At 54.7% G+C, this 26,303-nt stretch overlaps 1 protein-coding gene across 3 annotated transcripts; it reads right to left on the reverse strand.

The window, feature by feature from the left end:
* Positions 1 to 2,272: 2,272 nt before the first annotated feature.
* RBBP8NL (RBBP8 N-terminal like) lies at positions 2,273 to 25,566 on the reverse strand. Of its 3 annotated transcripts, none has more exons than XM_075022589.1 (16): positions 25,493 to 25,566; positions 19,939 to 20,112; positions 17,034 to 17,096; positions 16,387 to 16,529; positions 15,029 to 15,071; positions 14,407 to 14,502; positions 13,927 to 14,015; positions 12,757 to 12,829; positions 11,310 to 11,476; positions 10,715 to 10,797; positions 9,094 to 9,257; positions 7,216 to 8,035; positions 6,679 to 6,787; positions 4,503 to 4,564; positions 4,053 to 4,179; positions 2,273 to 2,833 (listed from the first exon to the last, which is right to left on the reverse strand). In XM_075022589.1, exons 4-16 carry the CDS (start codon positions 16,451 to 16,453, stop codon positions 2,715 to 2,717), a joined length of 2,019 nt encoding a protein of 672 aa, XP_074878690.1. In that variant the 5' UTR covers positions 16,454 to 16,529; positions 17,034 to 17,096; positions 19,939 to 20,112; positions 25,493 to 25,566; the 3' UTR covers positions 2,273 to 2,714. The 3 variants fall into 3 exon arrangements, with proteins under 3 accessions (XP_074878690.1, XP_074878688.1, XP_074878687.1); XM_075022587.1 differs by having other exon boundaries at positions 6,679 to 6,772; positions 13,927 to 14,039; XM_075022586.1 differs by having other exon boundaries at positions 13,927 to 14,039.
* Positions 25,567 to 26,303: the final 737 nt, after the last annotated feature.

Consider the following 26,303-nt stretch of genomic DNA (forward strand, 5'->3'; position numbering starts at 1 on the left):
GGTAACAGCAAGCCAGGGGCTGGGTAGGAGCCGAGTTTCCAGGACTGGATCAAGTGCAGGGTATAAAGTTCATTTCAATTCAGCAGCTTGCTCAGAGGAGCACTTTGATCAGAGCTGACAAAACTATTTTTTGTTTCTGTCATCATGCGACTGCCCTGACTATGAAATATGTGTCCCTGCCAGCCCCTTAAACACATCCCACACAGAGATACAGGGCATCAGTTGAAAATGCCTGCTGGAAAAAGGCAAGAAGCAACATAAAGAAAGATAGAAGCCCAAGAAATGAAGGTGAGTTCTGTGGCAGTCTTGTACAATGGGAGGAAAAAAAAACCTCTGTGGAAAAAAAAGAAATTGAGGAATTCATTATTTTTGGCAGGACTTCTGCACATTTTGCTTATCAAGGGATCGGCATAGGGAGGGGATTATTTTATAGTCGCATAAAAGCTCCCTCCCTCCTTCAGTTCTTTCGAACCCAGGCTGCCTCCCTGCAGTCTGAGGGGGCCTCTTTACGGGTCTACATTTCGACTTCTTTATTTTTTCTAGATGGGATATTTTTAAAAGACAGATTTATCCAGTTCACCACATGTGTTCAGGGCTGCTCTGGGTATTGTTGCCCCCTGCTAGTCAGTCCGAGCAAGGGACAGAGGCAGTGCTGGCTGGCCAGGACTGAAAGGTGAAGGTGTCACTCGTGGCCCCGATCCACCTTCCACGGCCGTGATCGGATGAATGTTTTGAGCTGGGATGAAGCAGCCCCCAGCTTCCCATCCCCTCCTTGTGCCAGCTCCTGTGCGCTGCATCCGCGTCACAGCACCCAGATGCAAAATGAGAGATGGACATTACCTGGGCTGAGCTGGTCCCCAGGAGAAGGTGCCGTGTAAGTTGGGGTTTGCTTATCGGGCGGTCGTGCCGTGAGAGTCCTCCCGTGCTGCCCACCCGCCTCCCCCTGCTTCGCCCAGACACGGGGCATTGCCAGTGCAGCTGGTGCTGGGGATGGAGGTGCCGCTTTCACCGTTAGACCCGTTACCGCTTCATAACCTGGATGCCTCAAGCATTTCTGAGCGCAGACCACCAGGACGTTGATTCCCAGAATATCCACTGCCAGCGGATAACTCACAAGCCAGGACTTTGCTCCTTGGCACAGAGCACGAAGGGTTGAGCCCAAAGGAGCTTCTCCAGCTGAGCACAGCCTCTACTGTGTGGTTTTTTCGGCATGACGCTGTTTCCACAGCAGTGCAAGTGAGACACAAATTCCTGCTGCGACTCCAACCTGTCAACCCTCGCTCTATTTTTGGGGGTCTGGCCTGGTGTTAATTAGATGCTGCTGAGAGACGTGATTGAACGTGAGGAGGAAAAACCCATCAGCAAGGGACATGATCTCTGGCAAAGGGATAAAATCCACCTGGGACACGGTGCAGGCAGGAGCGTGTTAACCCGCATACTCTGCACAAGGTGTAACACCCTGTTCTGCCCCGCTGCTCTGCTGAGGGTTATTTGGAGGCTGTGCTTCCACAGCCAGCCTGCTTTTTGATTTTTTTTTTGTTGTTGTTTTGTTGCCTGCTTGCTCTGGGGAGGTGGGAACGCGCTGCGGTGTGTGCAGAAAGGATGCTCTCGACAGGCTGGGTGCTTGGCTTGCTGTGCTTGGCCCTTTGTTCTTGTGAACGGGCAAACGAAATCACGTTTAAATAGCAATAACGGCGGGTAAAGGAAATGGTGCTGCCTCAGACAGGGCAGGTACCGTCTGTGGCACTTCTCTGGTCTCCCTCCGTTTTGGCCCTGTTCTCCGTACGTGTGTTAGGAACAACCCAGCCTGGCTCCTGGTGCAATGGCGTGGCTGCAGGGATGCTCACTGCAGCCCTTCTCATCCCACCCCTGGCTAGAGAGCCCTGTCGCCTGAAGCTGAAGGAAAACTTGCCCATGCTTAACGCATCAGAAAAAATTGTTTAAGGACAGTTTGTCCATGTGAAAACAAGGTCCCAGCATTCCCGCCAAGGTCAGCGTGAACCGCTGAGCTGGTGCTCTGCCGTGAGCCACAGCTGGGTCTCACACACCTGCCTTTTCCAGACATGCAGGACACCTTGGGGAGAGGGAGCACGCAAGCCCTCCCTTCCCATGCTCTTCTCCTTGTCCTCTCCAGGGACATGTCCCACCTGCCCACCCACGCGCTTGCTCCTCACTTAACTAGAAAAGAAAACCATGGGCTTTCTCCAGGTCAAACAGGACCCACACGTGTGTGAAACCTGGGTAGGGATTTAATCAGTTCAGGTTTGTGCATGGGGCCTTGCGGTGTTCAGCTCGGTCACCGCCTTTTGGCCAGCCACGGGACATCGTACGTGGGGAGCGGGGTCTGGGCAGTCCGTTCTCCTTGCATGAAATCCCAGGGAAGAATGCGGTCCTGACCCAGGGCGAGTGCTGCAAAGAGAGCATCTCCTCTTCCTAGCAGCAGTCTGAAGGTCTGCCCGGTGCAGGGCTGGGGGTCACCGAATGTGCTGCTCCACCAGTATCACCTGCATGGCTCTTCCTTGCTTAGCATCTCCCGGGGCACCAGGTGAGGATTTTCAGGGTGGTCTACTCATTAATGAGTCATTATGAATTCCCCACTGCCTGGCCCAGCACAGCAGGAGGAGTCACTCTCCCAGCATGGGTGGGATGCTGAGGTCTCCGAGCCCTCTCCTTTGGTCTGCAGCGTCTGTGTCGCTTCTCACCCTGCCCTGCTGTTAGCTCTCCTCAGAGGTATCGTTGTGGGAAGCGGAGCAGTTCTCCAGTTCTGTCGTGATCGCTGCCGAGCACTGCTCCGCTTTGACTTTCTTTCTCCCTCTCATTGACTTCTTAGCTCCTGCAAACAGCAAGATGACCGCAGGGGTTAACCACAGAGCAATGGCTTTACATGGACGAGGCCAGTGTGGCCTCGTCCCAAAATAGGGACAGTGCAGGAGGAAGCAAAGTTCAGCAAAGGAAAGACAAAAAGAAACCCCTCTCACACGTGAGCTGCATGGGTACCTGGGGGAGGCTGGTGTGACCCTGGAAACAGATACAACATGCGAAGCAGAAATAGGCAAAGAACCGACCTGGTGCAGGAGCGTACCCGAGAGGGTACCCAGACCAGCGGGATGCATTTCTTGGATTTCTCCCCCTTCCAGTACAGTACACAGCACACACCACATGCTGAGAGAGGGCTTATGCCTTTCCATCCCCATTCCTGCCACAACTGCATCCAGCCCTTCACTTGGGACATCCCCATCCAGTCCCGGAGGGTCGGATGGTGTCTGCCCTGGGGAGCACAGGGCAGCTTCTTCTCCATTGCTCTGGGCAGCTGGTTTTGTAGAGCAAATCCTCTTCTCACTCAGCTGCGGCGGTGTCCCCGAGAGAGCAGGCACCTCCAAAGGCCGGGCACAGAGCAAGGGGCAGCGCTTGCCTGTTAAACAAGCTCCCTTCATGCTTAAGCAACGCTCTCTCTACATTTATAATTGGGTCAACATTTCCTTGTCTTTACCAACAGTACAAAGTGGGTTATAGTAGCGGGGTATTTCTGACAGAGTACTTTTTAAGACTTGACAGGCACACTGTCTTATCCTTGCCCTTATCAGGAGGAGTTTTCTGCTTATTCACCTGTAGGAAACACAGGTACAACACATTCCTCTGTCAGCAGGGAAACCTCCACAGCCAGACGGGAAGATCAACAAGGGTTGGCAGAAACCTTTCTCTGAAAGTCAATAACTCAGCCCTGGGAATTTGGCCTTCTCCAGTCACCACCTCCCTGACCGGTTAAGCAAACACAAGGGACTTAGCCCTGTTAGCTTAGGTGCTGAGGAGTGCTCTCCTGGCCACCCTGCCCAGGCTCCCCCCAGGCTAACCATTACCAGGGGCTCCTCTGGCTGGAGACACAACCGCTGCCAAACCACGGCACAGCGTGGCATGCACTCGGTGGAGGAACACCCTCGTCTCTGCTGCAGGGAAGGCGGCCAGTGCCCTCGGGTGTTTTTCACGGGAGCCCCTTGGGAAGCAGCAGAAGTTGTAGCCCCAAGCTGATGCCATGAGGAACTCCTCCTCCCTACCTTTTGTCCAGGGGTCCTGTCCTCTTTTTCTCTTCTTCTGCAGCGCATGAGCCTTGTCTTTGGTGCAAAAATATTTCCCATCAGCCTCGGCTTCTTGTAGGATATCATCTTCATATGGGGCAGCCACCTACACCAACGAGAAGAACAGTCAGTCTACAAACTACCCTGGCTTTCCCAGGGAGCTGGTGGCCTGGCTGCATTGCTGGGGACCTTTGTGACCATTGCTATGGAGTGGTGACAAATGCTGTTGTTCATAAACCCTCTTGACTAGCTGGAAAGAGTGATATCTCTATCCCTCAGCATCAAGTTGGGTAACAGTGTGGGAATGGGGTTTGGCACCTCGCGTAGGAAAAGCCATCGCCTTCTGGAGCGAGCTTGGGTGGGGACAACCTGTCTTACGACTCTCGGACCTGACGGCCTAAGCTAATGGGCTGAGGAGAGCAAACATACCTCACTGTCTGTCGTGTCCGGCTCATCAGATTCCTGCTTCCCAGACTCAGCATCATTGTCATCTAAGGAAACACAAAAGAAGGGTTTTTTGGCTGGTGAGGACCCCGACAAGCTCACGAGCAGACGCAAAGCCACCGGCCTGAGATGGGTCTGAGAGCCATTGAGGCAGAAGACAGTTTCAGCAACAAACTGCATTGCAAAGCAGAGCCACTGCGAGCTACGTGGCTTGAAATGGATGTTTATGGGAGATCCAACAGGACTCCGTTGAGGAACCAGCTCCCAATAAAGCTGTATCCGTAGGACTTTGCTACCCCAAGGTCGCAAGCGCTGCCCCGAAGTCTGTGGCTATGTGCAGGTTGGGAAGCTGAGGGGTATTTAAAACCCCAGACTGCACCTTCCCGTTTGAGACCCAGGTGGGAAGAAGCGTGTCTGGGTAAAGAGGCCAAAATGGACAATCCTCAAGTTTGCTACCAGTGCCGGTTGGTGGCTCTTGGCCGGGAATGCGTGCTGAGGAGCAGATGAAGGAAAGGCAGGGGAGCTTCTTCCCTGCCCAGCCAAAAGATTTTGCTGCGCACAGCCCCGGAGGCTACACAACCCCAGACACGTACCTGCACGCACCAGACACGCACCCCAACTTTGCACGGAGCGAAGCTGCCCGGGCCAGGGACGGAGCCTCGCTGGCGGTGGCATCACCCCGTTTGCACCCACATCGGCACACCCGTGCTGGCCGTGGAGGGGCAGAAAGGGCTGGGGACAGAGCTGTGCCCTCTTCCGAGGGGCAGGGGCATTCCAGGACCTCAATTTTTTCTTGCTCCTGACACCCAGGTCTAGCTGTGGTGGGAGTGTTGGCAGGGCAGCCTCCCTTGCTGCCCAGGTGGGCGAGCAGACGGTGCTGCTTTCAGGCACCCCTAGAGCCCCTGTAGTCTGATCCCATCCTCCCTTTATCCTTCCACAGGTTAAGGTTCGCTAGAAAGCGCAGAAGTATTTGTGTATTGTTTCCTGGGCTTTGTGTCAACCTTAAGGTGAGAACTGAAGAAAGTCCTGTATTCCCACACCCAGAGTGTAATCAGCTGAAATTCTTCTGCTGTGATGCTATCTCCTTAGCATGTAAATCACAAAGGACTTCCCCCCCCCCCCCCCTTTTTTTTTTTTTTTTCTTCTTCTTCCACCGTGCAAAATCCTGCTCTGGAGAGTGTTCCCAAACCGCTCCGACACGCCCAGACCGACTAATCCAGGCGAGCCCAACTTTCTGGCCGAGCCAGTAAGGCTGGTACCGAGCAGCTCTCGGCGGACGTGCTTCCCACTCCGCTGCCCATGGCTGCTGCCTCCCACCCACCCGGGGAAACCTGGCACCCACGTCCCACGTAGGTCAGGCAGGGAGAAAGCACACTGTGTCCCCCAGATGAAGGGCACTGCTGGTTTGGGGAATGGAAATGGCTCTTATAGGGGATGGAGCAGGGAAAAGGAGGAGAGCATCCTGTCCTACCTGCTGCAGGTACCAGCATCCCTCGCTCCACGCTCAACCCTACGCGCTGTGCCAGCACAGGGCACGCTTCGGAGTAAGGGGGCATGGACAGGGATGGTTTTTCCAGTGCTAATCGTGTAAACCTTTTGCATTTTCCCCATCTCTGCTGGGGCGGCTTCTGAGCTTCTGCTTCCCTGAGAGGGGTGGGTAACGCAGGAGCAGCAGTGTTTTGTTGCGGCTTACCGCGGAGCAGGTTTTGCCAATGGGTCGGTGCTAAACTGACCTCTTTAGCTCCCGGAGAACTCCGTGCCACTCAGCAGCTGAGTGCAGGGTGCTCTGCAGAGTGTGCAAAGGCAACCCACGGGTGGCTCCTGGTCTGAGCTGGGCAGAGATACCGGGCTCTTCTCCAGAACAGCCGGGGTTATTTTCTCCCTACAGATACTGAACCTGAATTTTGGGCATCCCTAGGGTTGAAAACTGAGCCCTCAAGGACAGAAATGTGAAACCCAAAGCTCCCCTGATAGCTGGGAGCCAGGAGCACCCACGTCAGTGGAAGGGTGTCCCGTGCTGGTTAGTTACTGCTTCGCTCGGCGGGGATTGCAGGTGCGTGCAGAGCCCGGCACGGAGAGCTCCTGGCTGCAAGATACCTTCACCAAAATACGCCATTTGCTCTTGCCTTCTCAAATGTCCCGTTTGTCTGGGGCTTTTTACCTGCTTCTCCCTTCTGTGCGCTGTCATCCAGTCTCACCCCCGTCTCTGGAAGGGCCTCTGGGTCGCTCGGCGCGGAGTTTTTTGTCGGATGTGCCTGTGAGGGTGCGAGCTGTAGGATACAGGGAGCACAAATGCCTTCGCCAGGCAGGAGGAAAGGGCTGTCCCCAGCCCCAGCGCGATGACTGTGACACCCGTGGGGACGAGCATCGCGGAGGCGTTTCTGTGCACTGGTGGTGTGTTGCAGGGAAGCCCAGCATGCCTCCTGCACCAGCCTGCGGGACGGGGCACAGGCGCTGCCGGTCCTTGGACCCGGACAGAAACCCCACGGGCGCTGGAGGGGAGGGGAGGTGGGGAACGAGAGCCAGGGCTGAGCGGCCGTGACTTTACCGTGTGCAAATATATCCCCGTTGGCTTCACGCACAGCAAAGCCATCCTCCCACGGGATGTTAATGGTGGTCGTAAGGGTGCCAGCACCAGTGCCGGACACCCTGGGGAGGGGAAGGGGCCACGGTTGGTGCCAACACGAGCTGTACTCACCACAGCTGCATCCTCCTCCTCCTCTTCCTCCTCCTCCTCGACATCACCAGGCAGTACCTGGGTGGCATCGGGCCAGCAGTAGGGGAAACGCAAGTTGTCCCGCTCTGCCCCGTGTCTCCCGCAGGGGCCGCGGGCTGGCGGCACGGCGAGGCTCTCCCCGGGGCTCGGCTGTGGGCTGCCGGACCCCCGTGGCTCCCGGCGGTTGTGCCAGTTTGTTTCCCTGCCACGGCCAGAGTCTGATAGATCCAGCGGCACGTCTGTGCCATCGTCCCTTGCTGCCTTCGGCTTTTCTCGGAGCTCGGAGCTGTCCTGGTTCAGCCAAAGCTCTTTCTCGTCCTTCCCATCAGCAGCATCCTCCGGGAAGGACCTTTCCTCCTTGCATCCTGGCGTGATGCTTGGCCACGGGGAGAGGGCCCGCTCCTCGGACGCGGGCTTTGGGTCTCCATCCACCCGCTGGCCTGACTGGCATTGCTGCATGAGGAAATGCTGCAGCCGCTCCCTGTGCTTGAGGAGGTGCAGCTTCTCCTCCAGGTGCTGGTCCCTCACGTACACCATGGTGGCAGGGAGCTTCAGCAAGGCTGCGCGATCTTCCCAGCCATCGTGCGACCGCGTCCGGCCGTCGGTGTCTTTGGCCCTGAGCAAATGGCTGGAGAAGCTGCTGCCGTCCCGGTCAGCCGAAGCGCAGTTACTTGCCAGCCCCAACTGGTGCGGGGAAAGGTGCTTGTGGAGGAGGCAGAGCTGCTCCCTCCGGGCAGTCAGTTTTAGATTTTCGTAGGATGGAGCAACCTTGGGGGAGTCCGGTTTGCTTGCTGTTAAATAACTAGAAGGAGCAGGGAAAAAAAATCACATTAATTAGAGAATTTTCATGCGATTTCCCAGCTCCTGCAAGTGATGTGCATAGTCTCTCCTGCTCTTTCTGTGCCCTGTTGCGGCTCTCGGCCCGTGCATCACGCTTGCCTTGGGGTGCTGTGCTGGGGAGGAGGGTCCCGGTGGCCGCGGGGGTCAGGCAGCCGGCAGCGGGTCTCTGCAGTGCTCACACCGCAAGAAGCCATCACCATCCCACCGTCCAACAGCGTTCTCCTGTCCCTGGGCCACGGCAGCTCCAGGGAAGGGGTTGAGCGAGTGGGGGGATGCAGTGACCGCTCGCATCAGCACCGCTGCTGAGAAGTCACTTGTCAAACCATGTCTTTCAGCCAGAAGCATCCTAATTACCCCTCATTGGGCTTTCTTAGCGCCTTGGTGGGCCTGAAGACCTCCAGGACAGAGGAACAGCCCACCCTCTCCTAATCTCACTCAATGGGAGATTTTTACAGCCATGCTAAGAAGGTTGGAATGGTGCATGAACCTGCCCTGCAAACCCAGTCCCTGCTGTCGCTGGTTATTTGGCAGCTTCCGTGTGTGCAGGCTTTTCCTGGGAATGCTTGGCAGATCTACTCCCACTCTGGGAAACTTGCTGTCTCTACAGGTGAACTCACTGGTTTCGCTCAGCCCTTTGCGCTTCTGGAATCAATGAGGAGGATAAGCCCGGGGAAGTGCTGAGTCCTGCAGAAAAGCCCATTAGAAAAGATAAGGAGGAGCAGGGATTGCTGCCTCCTGTGAAGCAAGTCCTCCTCCCGGCTGGAGGTGGGGGCACCCGCTTCTCTTTATGGGTCTGTAACCAGAGGCTGATCTCGTCAGGCTGGATTCCAGTCATTTTTTGCCGGTGTAAACTGGGAGACCCCCCCACCCCCCTCCTCCCCCAAGGCTGTGGGAGAAGTCTGGAGAAGAAGGTGGGTAGATATAGCAAATACTGGCCATCTCATCGCAGTCTGCACGGTGGGACAGCTGCAACGGGCCACGGATCAGGCCCACACCACAACCCCCGAGCAGGTAACTCACGCCTCAAGGCTGGGGCTCCGCTCACGCTCCGGCGGGAGAGGGGTCTTCCTTGCCGATGGGGACACTGCTGCCCCCGAAGGACTTTTTTCCAGGAGACAGGGTTTGGAGCCGGGTCTCACCAAGGCGATGGTTCCGTGCAGCTGGTTGGCGATCCTTTGGGACACCTGCGGCAGAGGGGAGAATGTCCCGGGGAGCCGTTCTGCTGTGCACCCCGGGAAGCGAAGGGGAGCCCCGCCAAGCAGAGATGCAGCTCCTCACCAGCGTGAACAAGACAGACAGCTCCTAAATGCTCTGTGTGATACAGGTCTGGTCAACAGCTCGACCATATTTTTATTGGTTTTCCCAGGAAATTTTCCCTTCGTGTTTTCTAGCGGGATCTACAGTACTCTGTTTTCTGGCTGCACAGATTTGTAGCCCAGGAGGTCTTGTGCCTCCCCTCAAGTCAAGCCGTGATTCAGTGGCTTAACCAAGATAAGACCCTGCAAATTCCCTGACCCCTAGTCAGCCCACTAGACTTTATTCATGCAAGCTCCTGGCATGCACTAATTTGATGGGTGTATTTCCAGTGGGGTACCTGGCTGTGAGGCCAGGACATCATCATCTCCATCTGCTGTCATGAAAGGCTCACCACATGTTCTGGCTTGACTTTCCCCTGCCCACCTGGAGATGTCACCAACCCTTCCTGCGATCCCTATTAATTATCCTTACAGTCTGCCTGCAGCCTTACCAAAACCCCTTTTCGCCTGCTCTTTCAAGTTTTCTGTGGAGTTCAGGTAAGCAAAGCCTGTGCCAGAACAGAAGCATCTATGTGGGTGTGCATCTGGGCTTGAGTTCCCACGACCAGGAACAGGGCTCCAGGTCCTGCAGTCTCATCTCCCAACGCTCAATATCACCATATCACTCAGCATCCCTCAGCTGACACATACTCTCTGTGTTTTAAAGAGAGTGGCTTGCATCAATGCACAAAATGGCAACCACTGAATGCCAGGCCCTCCGAAAATACCAGTATTCATTATGCTGCAGATGGAAAGACATCTGCAACGCTCTTGGGCAGGGCTGCTGTGGTGTATTTGTTCTCAGTACCCACAACTCCCACAGTTTACATGTTCTCCAGGCTTTTCCAACACTCACAATCTCCAACTTCTTGCTTGCCCAGATAATGGAGAGCTGACTCTGTAACTCAGGATAAGTTACACTCAGTTGTGGCTCAGCACAATCTCCCCAGGTCCTTCACTCCTCAGAGCTTTCCCCAGCAAAACATCTGAGAGAGGAACCAGAGCAATGGGCAGAGGACTCAAGGATGCTAGACGTGTCGTCAGGGAGGATAAACACAGGAGCAAACAAAGATGTGCGCGCTCACAGCAGGGACAGGAGCCGGTGCCAAACTCCAAACGCTTTACCTGCAGTGAGTGGCAGTTTCTGCAGAGAGGATGCATCTGGCATTTGGTAGGTGCCCTCCTTGGCTCTGGCAACGGCAAACTGTCCAAGTTTGGCTAATTGTTTCACCCACTAAGTGCCCCCTACTCTTTCTCTATCCCAGTCTACCTCTCTTGATCCAGTTCAGATGACCACAGTGGTGGGGAGAAGGCCTGAGGACATCAGGCTACCTCTGGCAACTCACCACTTCTGCGAGGCTGACTTCTTGGAGGACAGTGCCTGGGGAAGTCCTACTGCTTGGAGAGTTTCTCTGTCCTGCAGGCTTTTCTGCAAAAAAAGACACAACCAGCCACTGTGATGGTCCCGCAGAACTGTTGCAAGCTGCCCTGCCCTGCAGTGTGCTGGAGCCTCGCAGCCTCCCAGGGATGCCACTGGCTGGCACCAACCACCTCCTATTGAAGATTTCAAGCCAAAATTTCTGCCTGGCTCAAGGCAGCACCTAACTGAACATACCCTCCGTCGCATGTGTGGGTGGCAGCAAGGCAATGACATGGTCTCTGCATGAAATGGGTGGCGGGTCCACACCTGCATAGCACTCGTCTTACAGTGAGGGCACCCAAGCACTCTTTTTCTCTAAGGCAGAGCAGCGTGTTTCTCCCTTGACATGTGTTCCCCCCCCCCCCCGCAGCAGCTATTCTGCCCATGGCAATGTCCATCTGAGCTGCCAACAGCTTGGTCTTTGCTCTCCAGACCCTTTCCCAGAGCAGCTTTCCACCACGGCTCAGTCACTCTTCCCATCCCCATGTCCCTCAAGTGTGGCAGGAGCCAGCAGCACCCACCTTCTCCCAGCTCGACGCCCGGCACGTCATGGTGGGCTTCTTCTGCTCCCCTGTGAGCTGCTTTCTCCGTGCCAGCGTTCCTGCTCACTGGGGACAGCAAAGCCAAAGGAGAGCTGGGGGTGGAGGTGCTTTCTCTGGAGGTGACTCCTGGGTGCTTTGTCCTGTCCCTGTTGAAAGAAGAAGGACATAAATGCATGAGAAGGGGCAGAAGAAAGGTTTGAGAGCCAGTGTAGTGGGAGGTCCAAGTTATAAAGCCCGATATATAAATATACATATTTATATATATATGTATGTGGATATACCGGATCCGCAGACTCACTTCTTTCCATTGCAGCTTATCGCTAGCTCAGCTGCAGTCTGGAGCATGGGACAGAGCCAACATGACAGCTCAAGGTCTGATTTCCCTTGGCTGTGGGTAACATCGCAGGAAGCCCCGACGTTGGGTAAGCCAAAACCCAACTGTGGCGATTGCAAAACCTCTGTGAGAACCTGTACGTCCCTGGCTGGCCTTTCAGCCTGATGTAGGGATGGATTCAGCACAGGGATGTGGTGGCTATACCTCTTCACCATATCGAGTTGGTGGGGCTGATGCTCTTGGTCACTACGAGGGAGTCACTGAGTCTCAGAGACACATACTTGTGTCCTGGACAAAGTCCTGGCTGGATCCTGATGCTGACATGGGTGTTTGGCTGGAAATCTTCCTATCCAGCAGCCCAGGGAAGAGCAGAGCAGAGCAGAGGCACTCGATGCCCAGCAAACCCAGCCTGACCTACAGCTCTGAATCTCCTCAGGCCTTGGGAAGCACCAAGGAGTAAAAGCGAGAATTTCTCTTTAAGCAAATGGCGCTTCCGTGCTCCAAAGAAAACACATTTCTAAACTAATCCCTCAGTGCTAATTCCTCTGGACTTTAAACCCTTGAGGAATGAGCTGATTTGTTTATACTGGCCAGTCTGGCAGGTTACTTGGCTTTCAGCACAGTGCTCTGCTGGGATATGAACCTGTTGGTGCAGATCCCTTCTCCCCCTTCGCCCTGCCTCAGTCCCTTGCCTGTCACTCTCCTTCCCCCATGACACAACCTGCCGGCTGCAGGAGAGGACCTGGAGCCATGGAAGAGCCATGGAAGCCCAGGCTGAGGTCCGTGGCCAGGGGGAGCAGCCCAGGGCTTTGCTTCCCATGAGCAATCCCCTGTGCTGGGGTGTTGAATCCCCTTGTTCCCCCAAAACTGAATCCTTGGGTGCAGGTGAACAGGGGAGTGAGCAAAGGTCAACAAGGACTTAGAGACCGTTATGGGTGTTTCGGTGTCTCACAGCGACAGGAATCTGTAGGAATTAGATGCTAAAATACCCCTGAGGACACTGTGGTCTGGCCGTAGCCCTGCTCAGCTGTGGGGATGCCTCTAGTCTTACCAATACCCCTCATAATGAATGAAACCCAGCAGAGAGCTTACTCCAGACTCCGGAGTCTCTTCAGTTCTTCCTTGAGAGTTTTGTTCTCTTCCCTCAGGCGGTTCGTCTCGTTAGCTGCAGGGACACAAGTTGTGCCGCGGATTCAGGTGCTGCAAGGAGAGAGCTGATGCTCCTTGCAGCTTGCTGGGGTGCAGGGGGGAGGAGGAGGGAACGGCACCAGGTTTTGGGGGGATGCCGAATTTCCTTCCTTCTCTGAAAACACACCGGGGGCTAAGGGATAAAAAGGACCAACTTTCCAGCTTGGATTTGGTAAGGATTGGGGTCTGCTTGCTAAAGGGGAGGGCACGACCCAGGCGGGGTGGTGGCCGTGGCACGGCGGGATGGACACAGCCAGTATCCTGACTGGGAGCACCACAGCAGCCCCCGATGAGGGGATCCTGTGTTAGAGGGAAGGCTGGGGGCCTCGGGGGGGATCGGCCGAAGGGCAGAGGGAGTTGTGAGCACCCAGCAGCTGGGTGATGCGGTGAGAGCAGGCAGGCTCCTGGGCAGGGTGGGCTGCTGCCTCAGCTCGCTCCTGCTCGAAAGCAGCGCTCTGGGAGCAATAGCATAACAGGGGAGATAACCCAAAAGCTGCTGGCACGTCTCCATCCCTCCTAATGCCTTATCTCCTTTACCCCCACGACCTTCCCTGGGCCAGCCAGATCCCCAGGGAAAAACACTCCGAGCCTGAGCGGTGCTGGGAGCTCTGCCAAAGGCTCGGGAGAAGATCCATCACAAGTGTTGCTTGATTTCCATTTACCCGTGCTGAGCTGCTGCTGTGACTTTCCTGTCTTTGCCAGAGTGTTGCTTCTGCGGTGCCAAATGCATCTTTTTTCCAGGCAGCTGACATGGCCTGGCCAGCTCGGGGCTGCTCTCGGCATGAGCATTTCTCATTTTTCTGGAGGTGCAGAGGACTGCAACCTCCCAGCTCTGCTGCTTTGTGTGAGCAGTTACCTCTGCTTTGTGGGAGGGACGTAGGCTGCCATCCACAGTCCTGGTCAGATCCAATTTTTCAAGGTCCCCACACTTGCGTTGGCTCCCTCCCTCCTCCCCAAATCCCTCCTGGGTGCCTGGTCACCGGGAGGGCTCACGTGCAAGTACCTGGGAGAGGCATTAACTGAGCAAAGACTCAGCCAGCCAAAGCCGAGCTTACAGCAGGCAGTGGTACGTACTGAGGATGAAGATGTGCTGCAGGCTCTGGAAATGGGAGGTCTCGTACTCATTCTGCTTCTTTTTTGCCAGTTCCTGGGTGACCATGCATCTGTCGCAGAGACCCGCTCGCAGCCTGGAGGAAAATCCATGGCCGGCAGCTTGTTGCCACACAGTTCCCATGGGGGAAATAAGCTCCTGCCCTCCCCACGGAGAAGCGTGAACACCCAGCCCATCACCCCGAATTGGTGAGAGGGGTTATCACCTGTGCAGCCCAGCCCTGGTCCTTCCATCCCCCCAGATCCAGCCCTACCACCATCAGCGTAGGAAAGCTCTTCTGCATGTGCCCGGGCTCCCCCAACTCTCCCAGCAGCCATGTATGAGCAAAAAAGAGGTTCATGTGCTACATCTCGCTTCTGGGAAGACAGCAAACCCCAAACTCTCCCCCTAGGAGGGTGCACTCGCTGCCACCGAACACCACCCCATTGAAAAATAAATCTTACCTGTTTTCTAACACCTTTACGTTTTCTTTAAGGACCTTCTGCTGTTCCCTTAATTGGTGATTTTTAGCAAACAGCTCTTCAATTCTCTGAGCATCGCTAATTGAAGAAACAGAACAAAGAAAAGAGGGTTATTAGATTTCTCCCCCAAATCTGTGCCTTTATCTGCAGCGCCCTGTCAAGGGGAAGGATTTCTGCCCTGAGCCTCCCGTGCTGCTCACACCGGTATGGCTGAATTGCTTTTGCTTGTGTGGCAGGAGGGGAAACAAATATGTTAGAGCCCAGACGCTGCCCTGTGACACCCGCCCTTGAAGTCAGCAGCTTGCTTTGTCCCAGTTTATTGCTTCCCAATAGACCAAGAGCCCCTTGGCACGAGCATCACTCGCCGGTGGGAGGGCAAACTGGAGGTAGCCTGGGATCACCCCAAGCCCTGCCTGGGCTGAGGACTTGCACGGCAAAAGCCACCAAGAAGTTTGAATTTGGCAGGGCCAGAAAGGCAAACCAGGCTCTGGAAATCAGGCAGCCTTGGAGGAGTGCCCGGGAGGTCTGAAAACGAAGCGGTGTAACCTCCCCTCCGCCCTCCATCCCGCCGTGGCGTGGGTAGAGCAGACGTGGCATTGCTCACCGGCACTTCTCCGTCGTCAGCTCCGTCAGCTTGCTTTGCAGACCTGGAATAATTAACAGAGACGGGCAGGTGGGTATTTATTGCCAATTCCCCGGCACATAGAAACAAAATGCGATGAGAGAACTTCAGGAGGGTGCCTGGCTTTGCAGAAACCTCATCAATTTACCAACCTTATTTCCAAGAAGGAATAACACATTGCCTGTGTTAAACAATATCACAGTTTAACATAGCTGGAAAAGTTGTACAAAATGTGAGCACATTTTGTATTTCCACTGTTTAATGAGTCTGCATTTCCCTCCCACCCCCAAAAAGTCTGTTTCAGTTCTGTTTCTACTTATTTCTTGTTACAGCACGCATTTCCCAGGTGGGCAGTATTTTATAACTCAGGGCTGCAAAGTATCTTGGAGGATATTTACAGCTGAACAAGAACAGCTTTCGCTGATGGATCTGCAGACGTTACATCTTGTCAAATCCATTTTATGCAAAGTAGATGTAAACATGTGGTTTAAATTGCTCAACAGTTTCCTCTAACTCTCACACGGCTTGAAATTACACAAGAGAAGAATGAATTCATAAGCCAGAATCCTCCAAAAGCGCTCTTGTTTTGTTCATAATATTGATACTGGGAATTATTCTAATAGGAAAACAATTGGATTTGGCATTTGGTTGCTTAACCTAATAGTTCTTATTTTAATAATGTATGACCTGAGGAATAATTTATTCCCTAGAGGAATAAACTATCCAACCTGACTCTAAGGTTTTCTTTAACAGAGCCTCATACTCCTGCTGCTTCTGTCTTATAGATTATTGCATCTTTTCACTTTTCCTTTGATCCCTCAGTATCCAAATATACTCCAATCCATGTCGCTCGGAGAAGATGCCCAGCAGGTGTGCATGTCACTTCTGCAAACCTCCCAATTCACCTTTATCATAGACTGGGGCAGTGGGATTAGGAAAGAAGCCAAATCCCCCGTGATTAATGCTTGGAGCAAGTGGGACTCCTGCAGGGACTGAGCACCTCCATGGCTTGCTCTCCAGGAACATGGGATGCGGGAACAACCTCTCTCTTCTGCTCCACCTCATCCAAAAAGTTACCAATTTTCTTGGTAAACCTCATTCTCCACCGGTGAGAGATACCAAGGTGCCATCGGAAGGTGTGCTCCCCTGAGGGCCAGGCTGTCACCCTGTGTCCCCATCCATCCCTGTGGGTGATGCTTGCTGAGCCCTAATTCCCAAAGCTCCCTAATCCACACCTGCTCCTCCACCCTTCAGGTTATTTGAAACCGAACAGATCAAGGTGGCATGACAAAGAAATGGAGCTTAGCCAGTTTTTAAGAAGACTTGTTATGTCTCCTTACCTTGGACCTCTTTCTCGTGGATTTCCTTGAGCTTATTCAGGAACTCTGCAAAACTCTCCGTGGTCATGTTCAGGGCTGTGCCGCACGCCGGGCTGCTTCCAGTGTGAGGATGTCCTTTCGTTTCAGATTATTCAGGTTTCAACCTAAAATAGAAAGAAAAAGTCCAATAAAAGAGAAGTGTCTTGTGTATGTGGTGTTCTGGAAAGTCTTAGAAACAGGACAAAGCCCAAATCTAGAAAGTGAAATCAGTTGCTAAACCACAGACATGCACAAAGCAGCAGGCTCATCCGCGGGCGCATTTTTGTCCACCCTGCCTCAGCCCTGGCCTGGGGGCACGGGCAAAGCAGAGAGTGATGGCTCGGAAAATGGGGGAACTGAAAGCCCAGCTGAAAAAACCAGGCTTTTCCTCTACTCTTTGAGCTGTTTAAATCGCATTTCTCTGGGATGAGGTGGGCAGGGCATCTTCTTGAGGAAGGCACGGCAGGGCTCATGTTGGGACCATGTTGCTGGGGACTGATGATGGGAAAAGTCGCGGCAGCTTTTCTACTTGAGCCTGATGGACCCATCTCCCACCGGGTCCCGAGATGCTCCCGTGCATCCCTCCTCCCTCTGGCACCACGCACGGCTTCTACGGAGGCAACACGTACCGCTCAGCTGCCCTGCTGTCATCGCTCCCCGCGTGGCCTCACCAGCTGCAGCCTCTTCGAACCCTTGGGAGACACCAAACTGAGTGTTATTCACCCCATTTTACAGTGAAACCTGGAGAGGTGATGCACAGAGCCGAGCCCCACAGGAATCCTGGCGGGTGCAGAGCCAGTGTGAGTACAGCATCCGTGGAGCTGGACGTGAGCTGGAGCACTCCAGGGTGTGCTGGCTGTCCCCAGTCCCTCCGCACTGGGAGAAGTGTCCCAGGTCCTGCCCTGGGCTCAGGTCTCTGCTCCACCTGCCCCTGCCTCAGTTTCCCCATTGAAGTTATGGGGTTGTTAATGCTCCATCCTGCTGAATGCCATCACTTAGTGCTGGCAGTAGTGTTCGATAATCCCAGAGAACGGATAAAGTGCTCTGCTTTCTAAAAAACCCTTTTTTTTTGGTGAAAACAACAGGAGAGGTGGAGAGCAACCCATGACACCCCCCAGCTCAGTAAGCTGGGAAAGGCAGGGGGTTAACAAACAGCCTGAAAGCAAAGTGGTTGTTTTTGAAGAATGTTGCCCTAATTTTAAGAATTTTTACCCTAATTTTAAGAATTTTCCCCTAATCCCATAAATTTTGAAATTACTAGCAGGGATGGAAAATGGAAACTTTGGAGATGAGAAAGCTCATTACATCAGCGATGACCTCATTCCTCCCTGGGATGCTGATGTTGGGATAAACTCTTTCCTTTCCATCAGCCAAAGCCTTGGGGAGTCTTCGATGCCCTGAAATGGCTGCGGGACCAGGTCCCACCTGGACCATGGTGGTACCAGGGAGCGGCACGTGTCCGAGCATCCCCGCAGAGCAGCGTGGAGGGTCCCCCGGGGTTTGGGCAGGAGGGGTGCGACAAAGCACCCGGGCACTCAGTCTTCAACCATGCATGAGATGACCAGGGAGAAAATCTCCTTTCTGTGGTTCAAAGGTGAAAGGTCAGGCTGGGACCTGGGTTTTGCAGCCTCACGGCGGCACAGGGAGGTTTTTTGCCAGGCTCCAGCACACTCCCAGCCCGGCTCCCAGCCGGCAGCCTGCCTGTGCCTTTATCTGCATGCAGAGCAGAGGTGTGCCGGCTCACCTGCATATGCAAGATGTGGGCGCACAGAGCTGGAAGAAGAAACTTTCCCCTAAAGCGTCTGATTTTCAAAAGAAATGAGGCACGCGCCGGCGAGCACAAGCAGCGAGCTCGGCTTGCGTGCTCTTAGCACGCTTGGATCAGCAAAACAGCTTCCTTGTTTTGAGCAAATAAGCAGAGATCTCGCTGTCTGGAGAAACAATTAAAAAAAAAATATTCATTGCTCCCACTTTTCTGGGCAGAACCCACCCTTTCCGAGGGCTGGGTGATCTCTCCCAGCAAGTAAAAGCCGCGCGAGGCACGGCATGGCTTGTCGCGGCTCGCGCAGCTCGGGATCAGCTGCCGTGAAATGGGATTGGGAACCGATCTCTGCTGCTCAGCCCCGAGAGCCATAACTGAATAATGAGCCAGGGGAAAATAATACCCAGCTCTACTACAAAAAAGAAAAATCAAACCCCCTGGTGCTGATGGGAAGCACTTCCCGGGATTGCTGAGTTCTAAATTCAGCTCTGCCCTGGGCAAAGCACCTCCCCAGGGCTGAAGGGAGGTTGTGAGACCCACCGCTGCCGTCATGGGGCTGAAACCCTGAGTGCCAGCTGGGAAGGCTTTGATGTGCTCAGGCACTAATTCCCATTGCGTTCCCCAGTGCTGTATACTGGGAAGGGATTGCAACTGGGAGCAGAGCCAGCGGTGGCCGCGTGGGCTCCCTACGATGCTCGCTGGTGCCGGATCAGCCCCTTCCCACCTCGGTGCTGCCCTTTCCCCAAGGCTGGTGCCTCGGAGGGCTGAACAGCACCTGGAATTTTGGGCCATGGGGCTCCAGCTGGGACATCCTGGGAAGGTGACATCCAGACTGGGGCTCGTGCCAGCCCGCGGTTCGGGGAGGCAGGGCTGGGCTTGGATGTGGCTGGAGGTGGAAGGCACGGGGGCAGCCCAGGTGCTCAGCACCAGATCCGGATCTCTGCTGCTGCTGTGACTCAGTGCTGCGGGCAGAGCCCGGCAGATCAGGATTTGGGGCTGGGGTGTGGGCAGCAGCTTTGCCTTCCGTGCATGGTTGCGGCTGAGGTGCCACCAGGGTTGGGACTTACTCCTGATTTTCTTTTCCTCAGAGTCCCCAGGTCAGTGGGAATCGGTGACCTGCCGGGGATCCGATCAGCGGGGAAAAGCTATTGCCATTTTTGGTGCTTTTTGAGATGCCAGCATCCGTCCCTGCCTGCAGACGGGACTGCCACTCTGCAGCAAACCTGGCGAGGGCTTTGGGTCTCTGGTCCATGCACACACACGGTTGCAGAGATGTTGCACAAGCATCACCCCGCTCTATCTGTACCCAGGATTCATCCTTTTGCTGCAGCAGAGCAACCCTGCAGACAGCCCAGGCTCTCTGAGGGCTTCAGCTTTGCTCCCTTCTCGCCTGGTGTGGACTGGCCAAGGCATGAAGCCACAGCCCCCCGCTCCTCCGCCCTGCTCGAGAGGATTTATTGATGAAGACCAGACCACAGAGTCCCTCAGTGTGGAGCTTGCTCCCCGAGACAGGGATTTCATTTACAGCCCTGAGCCCTTTCCAGAGCTGTCACTGTAATATACACCCGGCGGTGCCAGATGCGGGACCGGGAGCAGCCCTTTGGCGTGCCGGCGGGGCCGGGCGTATTTCAAAGTGACGGGTGCCCTCTGCAAACAGAGCCCCAGTGTCGGGGACCAAAGGCAAATTCCTCATCCAGCCCTTAAATCTAGTGGGTTTGGAAAGCCCAAGCCCCCGGGGCAGAGCTGTCGCTGACAGCCATGGCTTTGCTCACCTGCTCTCTTCGTCCCCCAGCGCTGAGCTCGAGGGGGGGGGACACGGGATCCAGGTTGGGGTACAGGGTCCCTGGCACGTCGGCTCTCACATACGGGGCTGGGGCAGCCCCCAGCCTCGCCCGGGTACCGATGGCATCGCTCCTCGGGGCTCCTCAGGATGCTCCTGACTGCGGCTGGGGAAAGGAAAATTGGCAGGAAAGTTATTTCCTAGCCCATGCCAGGGGGCTTGGGAAGGGTTGGACTCAGATTGGGAAGGGTCGGACTCAGACAGTTGGCTCTGACAGCACAGCCGTCCCCCATTCCCTGGGCCCCGGGGGGTTCCTGGCCTCTCATTACCATCCCCAACGCTGCCGGCCACGCTTCCACCGAGCCATGGCACATCCTCACCCTTAGCACTGTTTCCCTTCAGAAGAATAAAGCAGCTCATTAGCTAAATGAGCTTAAGATGTTAAAAAAAAGTAAATAAATAAAAAAAAAGGCAGGACTCTGAAGTTCTGGCACTGTCGGATCAGTGAAGCTTAATGGATTTACAACCAGATATTTCCCCATCAGCAGTGCCGGAGTTTTCAGCTTCAGGCTGGATTTATGTAATATACCTTTTGCGGGGCAATTGCTGGGCAGGGCTGCTTTCACCAGCAAAACTTTCTTTTCTTGGCTACCTTACTACGTTCCTGGTCTAATTTTAGAATTATAAATTGAATTTATACCCAGAAAAGCTGCCTGATCACTCATGGAAAATCTGCAGTGCCAGGAGTATTTTGCAGGCCAGCGTGAAGCTGATCTGCTTTGCTGATGTACTGGGCATTTGGCAGATCGGAGAGTTTTTTGTGCGCATTGGGTTTTTTTTTCTGGGCATTTGTTTATTTGTATGACTTAACGTGGCACAGGCTGTCCTAAAATGGAGCCCAGTGCTTGCTCTCCACCGCGCTGGTTTTGAGTGTGGGTGTTGGATAGGGGCTGGCAGATTGCAAAATTATCCCCCGACGGGTGAGACAGGAGGAGCAGCTTCGGCTCTCACCTGGCCAGGGAGGAGGATTTGGTGCCTTCCTCCACCTTGCACAACCCGAAAATCCTCCCCAACGCAGGGCAGCTGCTCTGTGCTGCTCCGCCAGCCGGGAGGCCGGTTTGCAGCGAACCCTTGCTGCAAACCCCAGGGTCGCCTCTGCTGAATTCGGATGGGGAACCCACCCGGGGCCGTGCGGAGCTGCAGGGGGCTACGAGCTCTCTTGATGGCCCTTTGGGTTTGCTGGGGACCGGCGCTGGTCGCAGCCCCCTGAACAAGTTAAACAGGACCGGCAGCGCCAGGGAGATGCTGTCCCTGTTGACATGCGTGCAGACGTGCCCCGTTGCAGGGAGAGAAGAACAAGAGCGAATCCTCCAAGGTGAAGAAGTGCAGCCTCAAATCCCAACCTGCACACCTATTTACTTCAACCCTATAAAGTGCGTTGCCATAATAGAGCGCAGCCCCGGCTATCACAAACCCAGCAGCTCAGTTTCTCCCCCACCAGCCTGGCCATTTGGGGTCAGCTTCTGCTTCTCTAACCGCCGTGGCAATGACCGAAGCAACGGGGATTTTCTTCCATTACCTTATTTCTGCTTGAGAGCCCCTAGCTGGTGGGTGTCCCTGTGTCCCATGGGCCCAGGGACATCCCTCCTCCCAGAACAGGGTCTTTGCTGCCCTGGTGTTGCAGGATCACTAAAGCAGGAGAAGTTAGTCCTCTGCAATACCTGAATATACCCAGGAACCAGAATTTGTTTTTTATGTAGCAGGGTGAGCAGTTAAGGGGTCTACTCTCATGCCATCCCCAGCTGGGAGGGAGGTTTTGTCCTCCTCCTCCTCCCCAGTTCCTTCGATGAACAGCTCCCTGCTGCTTTGCTGAGGTTTAGCAGTAAATATTTGTCCTGCCTCCCACTCGGGGGGGACATACTCACGTTTGGACCCGCTGGCCATGCTGTGATGCTCCCCAGAGCGCAGTGGGCTTTGGCTGGACCTGTGGGCAGGTCTGTGTGCCCACACGAGGATTCAGAAGATGATTAAAAGTAGCCACTTATCTGCCTGTGCATCTCGGGGTAACCACAGCTTCTATAAACATTACTTAATTAACACCTCAAAATGCTCTGGGAAGTGGGTAATGAAGCATTATCACATTTTTCAGGTGTTTTAATTGAGAAGCGGTGAGGCTCAGGGAATAGCTCAAGGCCCCGTCGGGAGCGGAGGCGCGTGGTCCCAACCTCCACCCAGTCCAGCCAAGAAGCTCCCGCTGCCTCCCCTGTCCCCAGAGCCGTCGGCTGTGGAAAGCGGGTGGTAAATACCCTGGGAAGCTCTGATAGACCGTGGTATCACCCCATGCTTCGCTTGTGATCCCGTTACACTGCACATGGCACCTGGGGAGAATCTCGGTCTCGCCGTCTCCTCCATGGCAGAAGACCTTGGCAGCCAGGATGCCTCGGAGCCCACGTTGCTCCTGACAGATGGAGAATCCATCATTCCTGGTTCTGCACAGGCAAGCAGGTCTTGTGGGGGGTAAGGGGGTGTGAAGATCCATCATAATCGTGCTCACATAAACTGGCACCTCTGCTCCTGCTGTGTTAGGATGTGCGTGGGCATCCCGAGTCAAGCTAATGGCCATGCAAATGAAAAGAATAAATCTCTCTCCCCTGGATACGGTGCAGGTAACGAAGTCTTTAACTGAATCAGTTTTTCTCTACAGCTCTGTTTAAAAAGGGGGTTATGTACTAGGAAGGCTGAGTCCTGCAAAACTATCCTGGGTGCTTCGGCTCCACTGGTTGAACCAGGTCGGCTGGATGGGGGTGGGACGGTCCGCGGCACTTCTCCTCCGTGGGAGCTCACAGGGCCTCGGGGTGCTGGATCTGGCCCTATCCCCACGGCCAGGGCAGTTTAAAGCCGCTGGTGGTGCAGGTCCAAAAGCCAAACCAGGTGGCTGGGACACCCTGCCGATGGGGATGCCCCAGCTTTCAGGGGGCTGGGGGACCACATCAGGCTTTTATCTGCTGATGTAAGGCTAAAGTCTCGGTCATCAGTAAATACTTCTCTTTTATAATAGCAGGAGCTGCAGGAAAGGCTCTGTTTGCTTTAAAGACCCAGGGCAATGTTGTCGTGTTTGCTGTTATTTTCCCAAACAAGGTCCCCACCGATGCACAGGACACCTGCGTAGGACACGGTCCCCTTGGCCACCGGTGGCTGTGAGCTGCTGGGACCACAGCGGTGCCTGGTTTGGGGCGAGGGGAGGTCAGGGGGGCTGCGAGGGGCCCTTTCATTCACCACGCTCACCGCTCCAGTCTTGGGCAAGACCTTGTGCCTCGGGTTTCCCCGCACATCCCACGTGGCTCTTCTAAGGCAGTGACGGAGCAAATCTCCGGATGCTGCTTCTCTGCTTTCAAGGCTCCTTTTGGGTAATTTGAGCAATGACAGGTTTTCAGGCGTCATTCACCTGGGCCATCCCCAGATTAAGCACAAGTGGGGCAGGAAGGGTGGATGCTTTCTCTTCCTGGCCTCGGCATCTTCTCCTGGTGAGGTTTGGGAGCCAGGTTCCCATCACCGACGTGCTATGGGAACACGCCTATGGTGTTGGGCAGCTGGAACAAATGAACTGCCTCTGAAAGCCCTGGAAAAGTTTTGACGAAAGATGCCAAGGACTAATTCCACCAAATTTCCATCCTTTGGGAATTCCTGCAGCTCATGTCAAAACAGGTGGGAAGTTCCACTTACCTCCTTGCTTCTGGGGAAGGAAAGTGCCCAACGCCTCTAATTTGGAAGAAAAACCCACCCAGCGTGGCTTTGCCTTCCTCACAGCCATACGTTAGCCCAGCCAGCTGCAGGCACGTCTGCCAAGCAGAGCTAGTCCACTCCTGAGCGCAGCCCCTCACACACCGCATATTTGCGGGCTAGCCGGGGCATGTGCACCCTTTCACTGCTCCGGAGTGGATCGAGGGCAAAGCTCAGCGGGAGATGCCGTATTTGGGAAATATCTGCTTCTTGAACAGGCTCGCGCGGGACCACGCTTCCCTACCTTGCTGGGCAGCTCTCTGCCGGCTTCATCCTGCATCTGATCCAGATCAAGCAGTGACTTGATTCTCTCCAGGGTAGCTCTGTTCCACCGGGGCTTTAGCCCCGCTGTGGCATCATGGACAGGTCCTCTCTTACCAACTCAACCCCACACTGTGCTGTCCAACAAGTGGCACAGGCGCAGCCAGGCATTTTTATGGGCTGAGGCATCTCTGCTTGTCCCAAATGGTTGGTGACACATTGGTGTTGGGGACACTTTGCTGCCCAGGTTGTGTTTTGAATCAATACCACGCATCAGTGTCCCATGTCCTCCACTGAAGCTATGGGACGATCTGTGGTCATCTCCCCTGTAAGTGCTTTCAGGGCATTCCCCATCGTGGGACCATCCCAGCAGAGGGGACAAGGAGCAGGTGATGGGGACACTCCAACCCCCAGCGGCAAAATCCCTGCGCAGGGAGGCAGCCTGTGCAGACACAGCCTCCCCCCTCCAGCAGTCCCACCATCTCTTCCTTTGACCTGGATTTAAGGTAGGGAAGAGCAGAGAGAGGGACGACAGCCCCCATCAGCATCATACCTCATGCTTGGGGCTGCCCCTGGAGCTCCGGCAAGCTCCAGCATTGCTGAATATTCCTGCAGGAGCATATCTGCCTGTCCTGGGAGGGCACCAGCAGGATGTCCCATGGGGAATGCCATGGGAATAGAGGGTCTGAAGGTGGGGGGGGGGACGGACAGAAGGCCACCTCATCCAGCTAGCGGGGGTCACCGCAACCCACCTCCCAGCTGCCACAGAGGGAAAAAAGGGTTCTTCCTAGCCCTAGCAATAGAGATGCTGTCAATTTAGGCAGACACGGCTCTGCTCCCACCATGGCTGTCGCGCAGCCCAGATGTTTGCTCAGAGAAAGCTTTGGTGTTTGCTGCCTCTTGTTCCTGCTCTTTAGATGCAAACGTGACCAGACTCCCTGGTACTCGCATAAACCCTGACACCCACAAACTGCTCTGACCCTCACACAACTGTTTCACTTTGCCCGAGCTAGAGCTGGATGCCGTTTCTTACATTTCAGATTCCAGTGATATCTCATTACCTTTCATGCTCAAGAGGAAAACGCCAGAGGAGAAGTTTTTGTTAGAGGAAAGGAGAACCCTGGGGTCCCGGCTGGGCAGTGGCTGTGCAACCCAGGCTGGCTCAGCTCCTCTCCCTGCCGACCCCGCATGCCCACAGAGGCAGAGCCGCCACTTTGCAGCAAGCCATCAACTCCCCAGCTGCTAGAAAAATCCAAATTTCCTCCACAAACTCCGAGAGGGGACAGAAAAACAAGCAAACCCGTGACACGACAGCCTCTGCCCATCAGATGGGAGCTGGAGCAGGCTCCGGCTGCCAGCACCAAGTGACAGCTCTCCCCGGCGCGCTGCTGTGCGGATTTTGGGCAATTCTCCATGCATGGCTCATGCCAGCTCCCTTCCCAGCTACGTAACACTGTCCAGGATGCCAGGGGACGGATAAAAATCAGTGCAGGCACAATACTCACATTGGGGGACTGCCTCTGCGTCTCTCCCTCGACTCCTCTGGCTCGGTTAAGTTGTGATCAAGAGACGGTCATCTGGGACACGGGAGACAGGAGTGAGCAGTGTGGGTGAACTTGCACAGACAATAAGCCATAATTTTTCTTTGCAGTCTGACTGGCTCTACTGGTTTGCGTTTCTTTGCCCCAGCAGCAGAAAGGAGGCTCAGCTTAACTAAAGCTGCCCAACAGGTTCTGCTATAATACAAAAAAAGTGGCAAGACCAGTATGGTTCGAACCCAGATAGAGATTTGATTGTTTTCCCATAATTACAGTTCAACCTGTGCTGTTGGTTGAAGTCAATCACATTAGCAAACAGACCCATTTAAATAATTCATCCACCATTAAGATGGGAATTTTTTCGTTTTATGTAACTTGGCTCTTTCTGAGAGGAAGAGAAAAAAGAAAAATCAAATGTGACAGCAGCAGCATCCTACTAAACTAGAGTGGCACGGCTCAGGGGACACAACAGCCCCTGGCCCAGCCAGCTCGGGAGAGGGGAAGGAACGTGCCCAAATTGACACAAGTGCAGGATGAAAGCCCGTGGTCCTGGACCGTCTCTTGGGGGTACTTTGCAGTGGCTGGGGATGCTTTGAGGACCAGCAGGGAAAGGCTGGGCGACTTGATTGCCGATCCTGGCTGGCAGCCTTGGCTCAGCCCCGGGTTGCCTCCTGGCTCCAGCTGCTGACACAAGCAGCTTCCACCCCGAACCGTGGGCTGGTGGAGCCGAAGGCAACGTGGACATGTCCTGAGCCTTTGAAGTGCAGCTCTTTCAGCA

Source organism: Buteo buteo, chromosome 2 (genome assembly GCF_964188355.1).
Source record: "Buteo buteo chromosome 2, bButBut1.hap1.1, whole genome shotgun sequence".
Classification (NCBI taxonomy): Eukaryota; Metazoa; Chordata; class Aves; order Accipitriformes; family Accipitridae; genus Buteo; species Buteo buteo.

Coding starts and splice junctions, on each gene's coding strand:
- RBBP8NL (XM_075022586.1), bottom strand. CDS start 16,453: ATGACCACGGAGAGTTTTGCAGAGTTCCTGAATAAGCTCAAGGAAATC. Junction 10,798..11,309: donor GGGCGTCGAGCTGGGAGAAG/GTGGGTGCTGCT, acceptor CTTTTTTTGCAG/AAAAGCCTGCAGGACAGAGA. Junction 2,834..4,052: donor ACAGGACCCCTGGACAAAAG/GTAGGGAGGAGG, acceptor TGCTGTTTGCAG/GAGCTAAGAAGTCAATGAGA.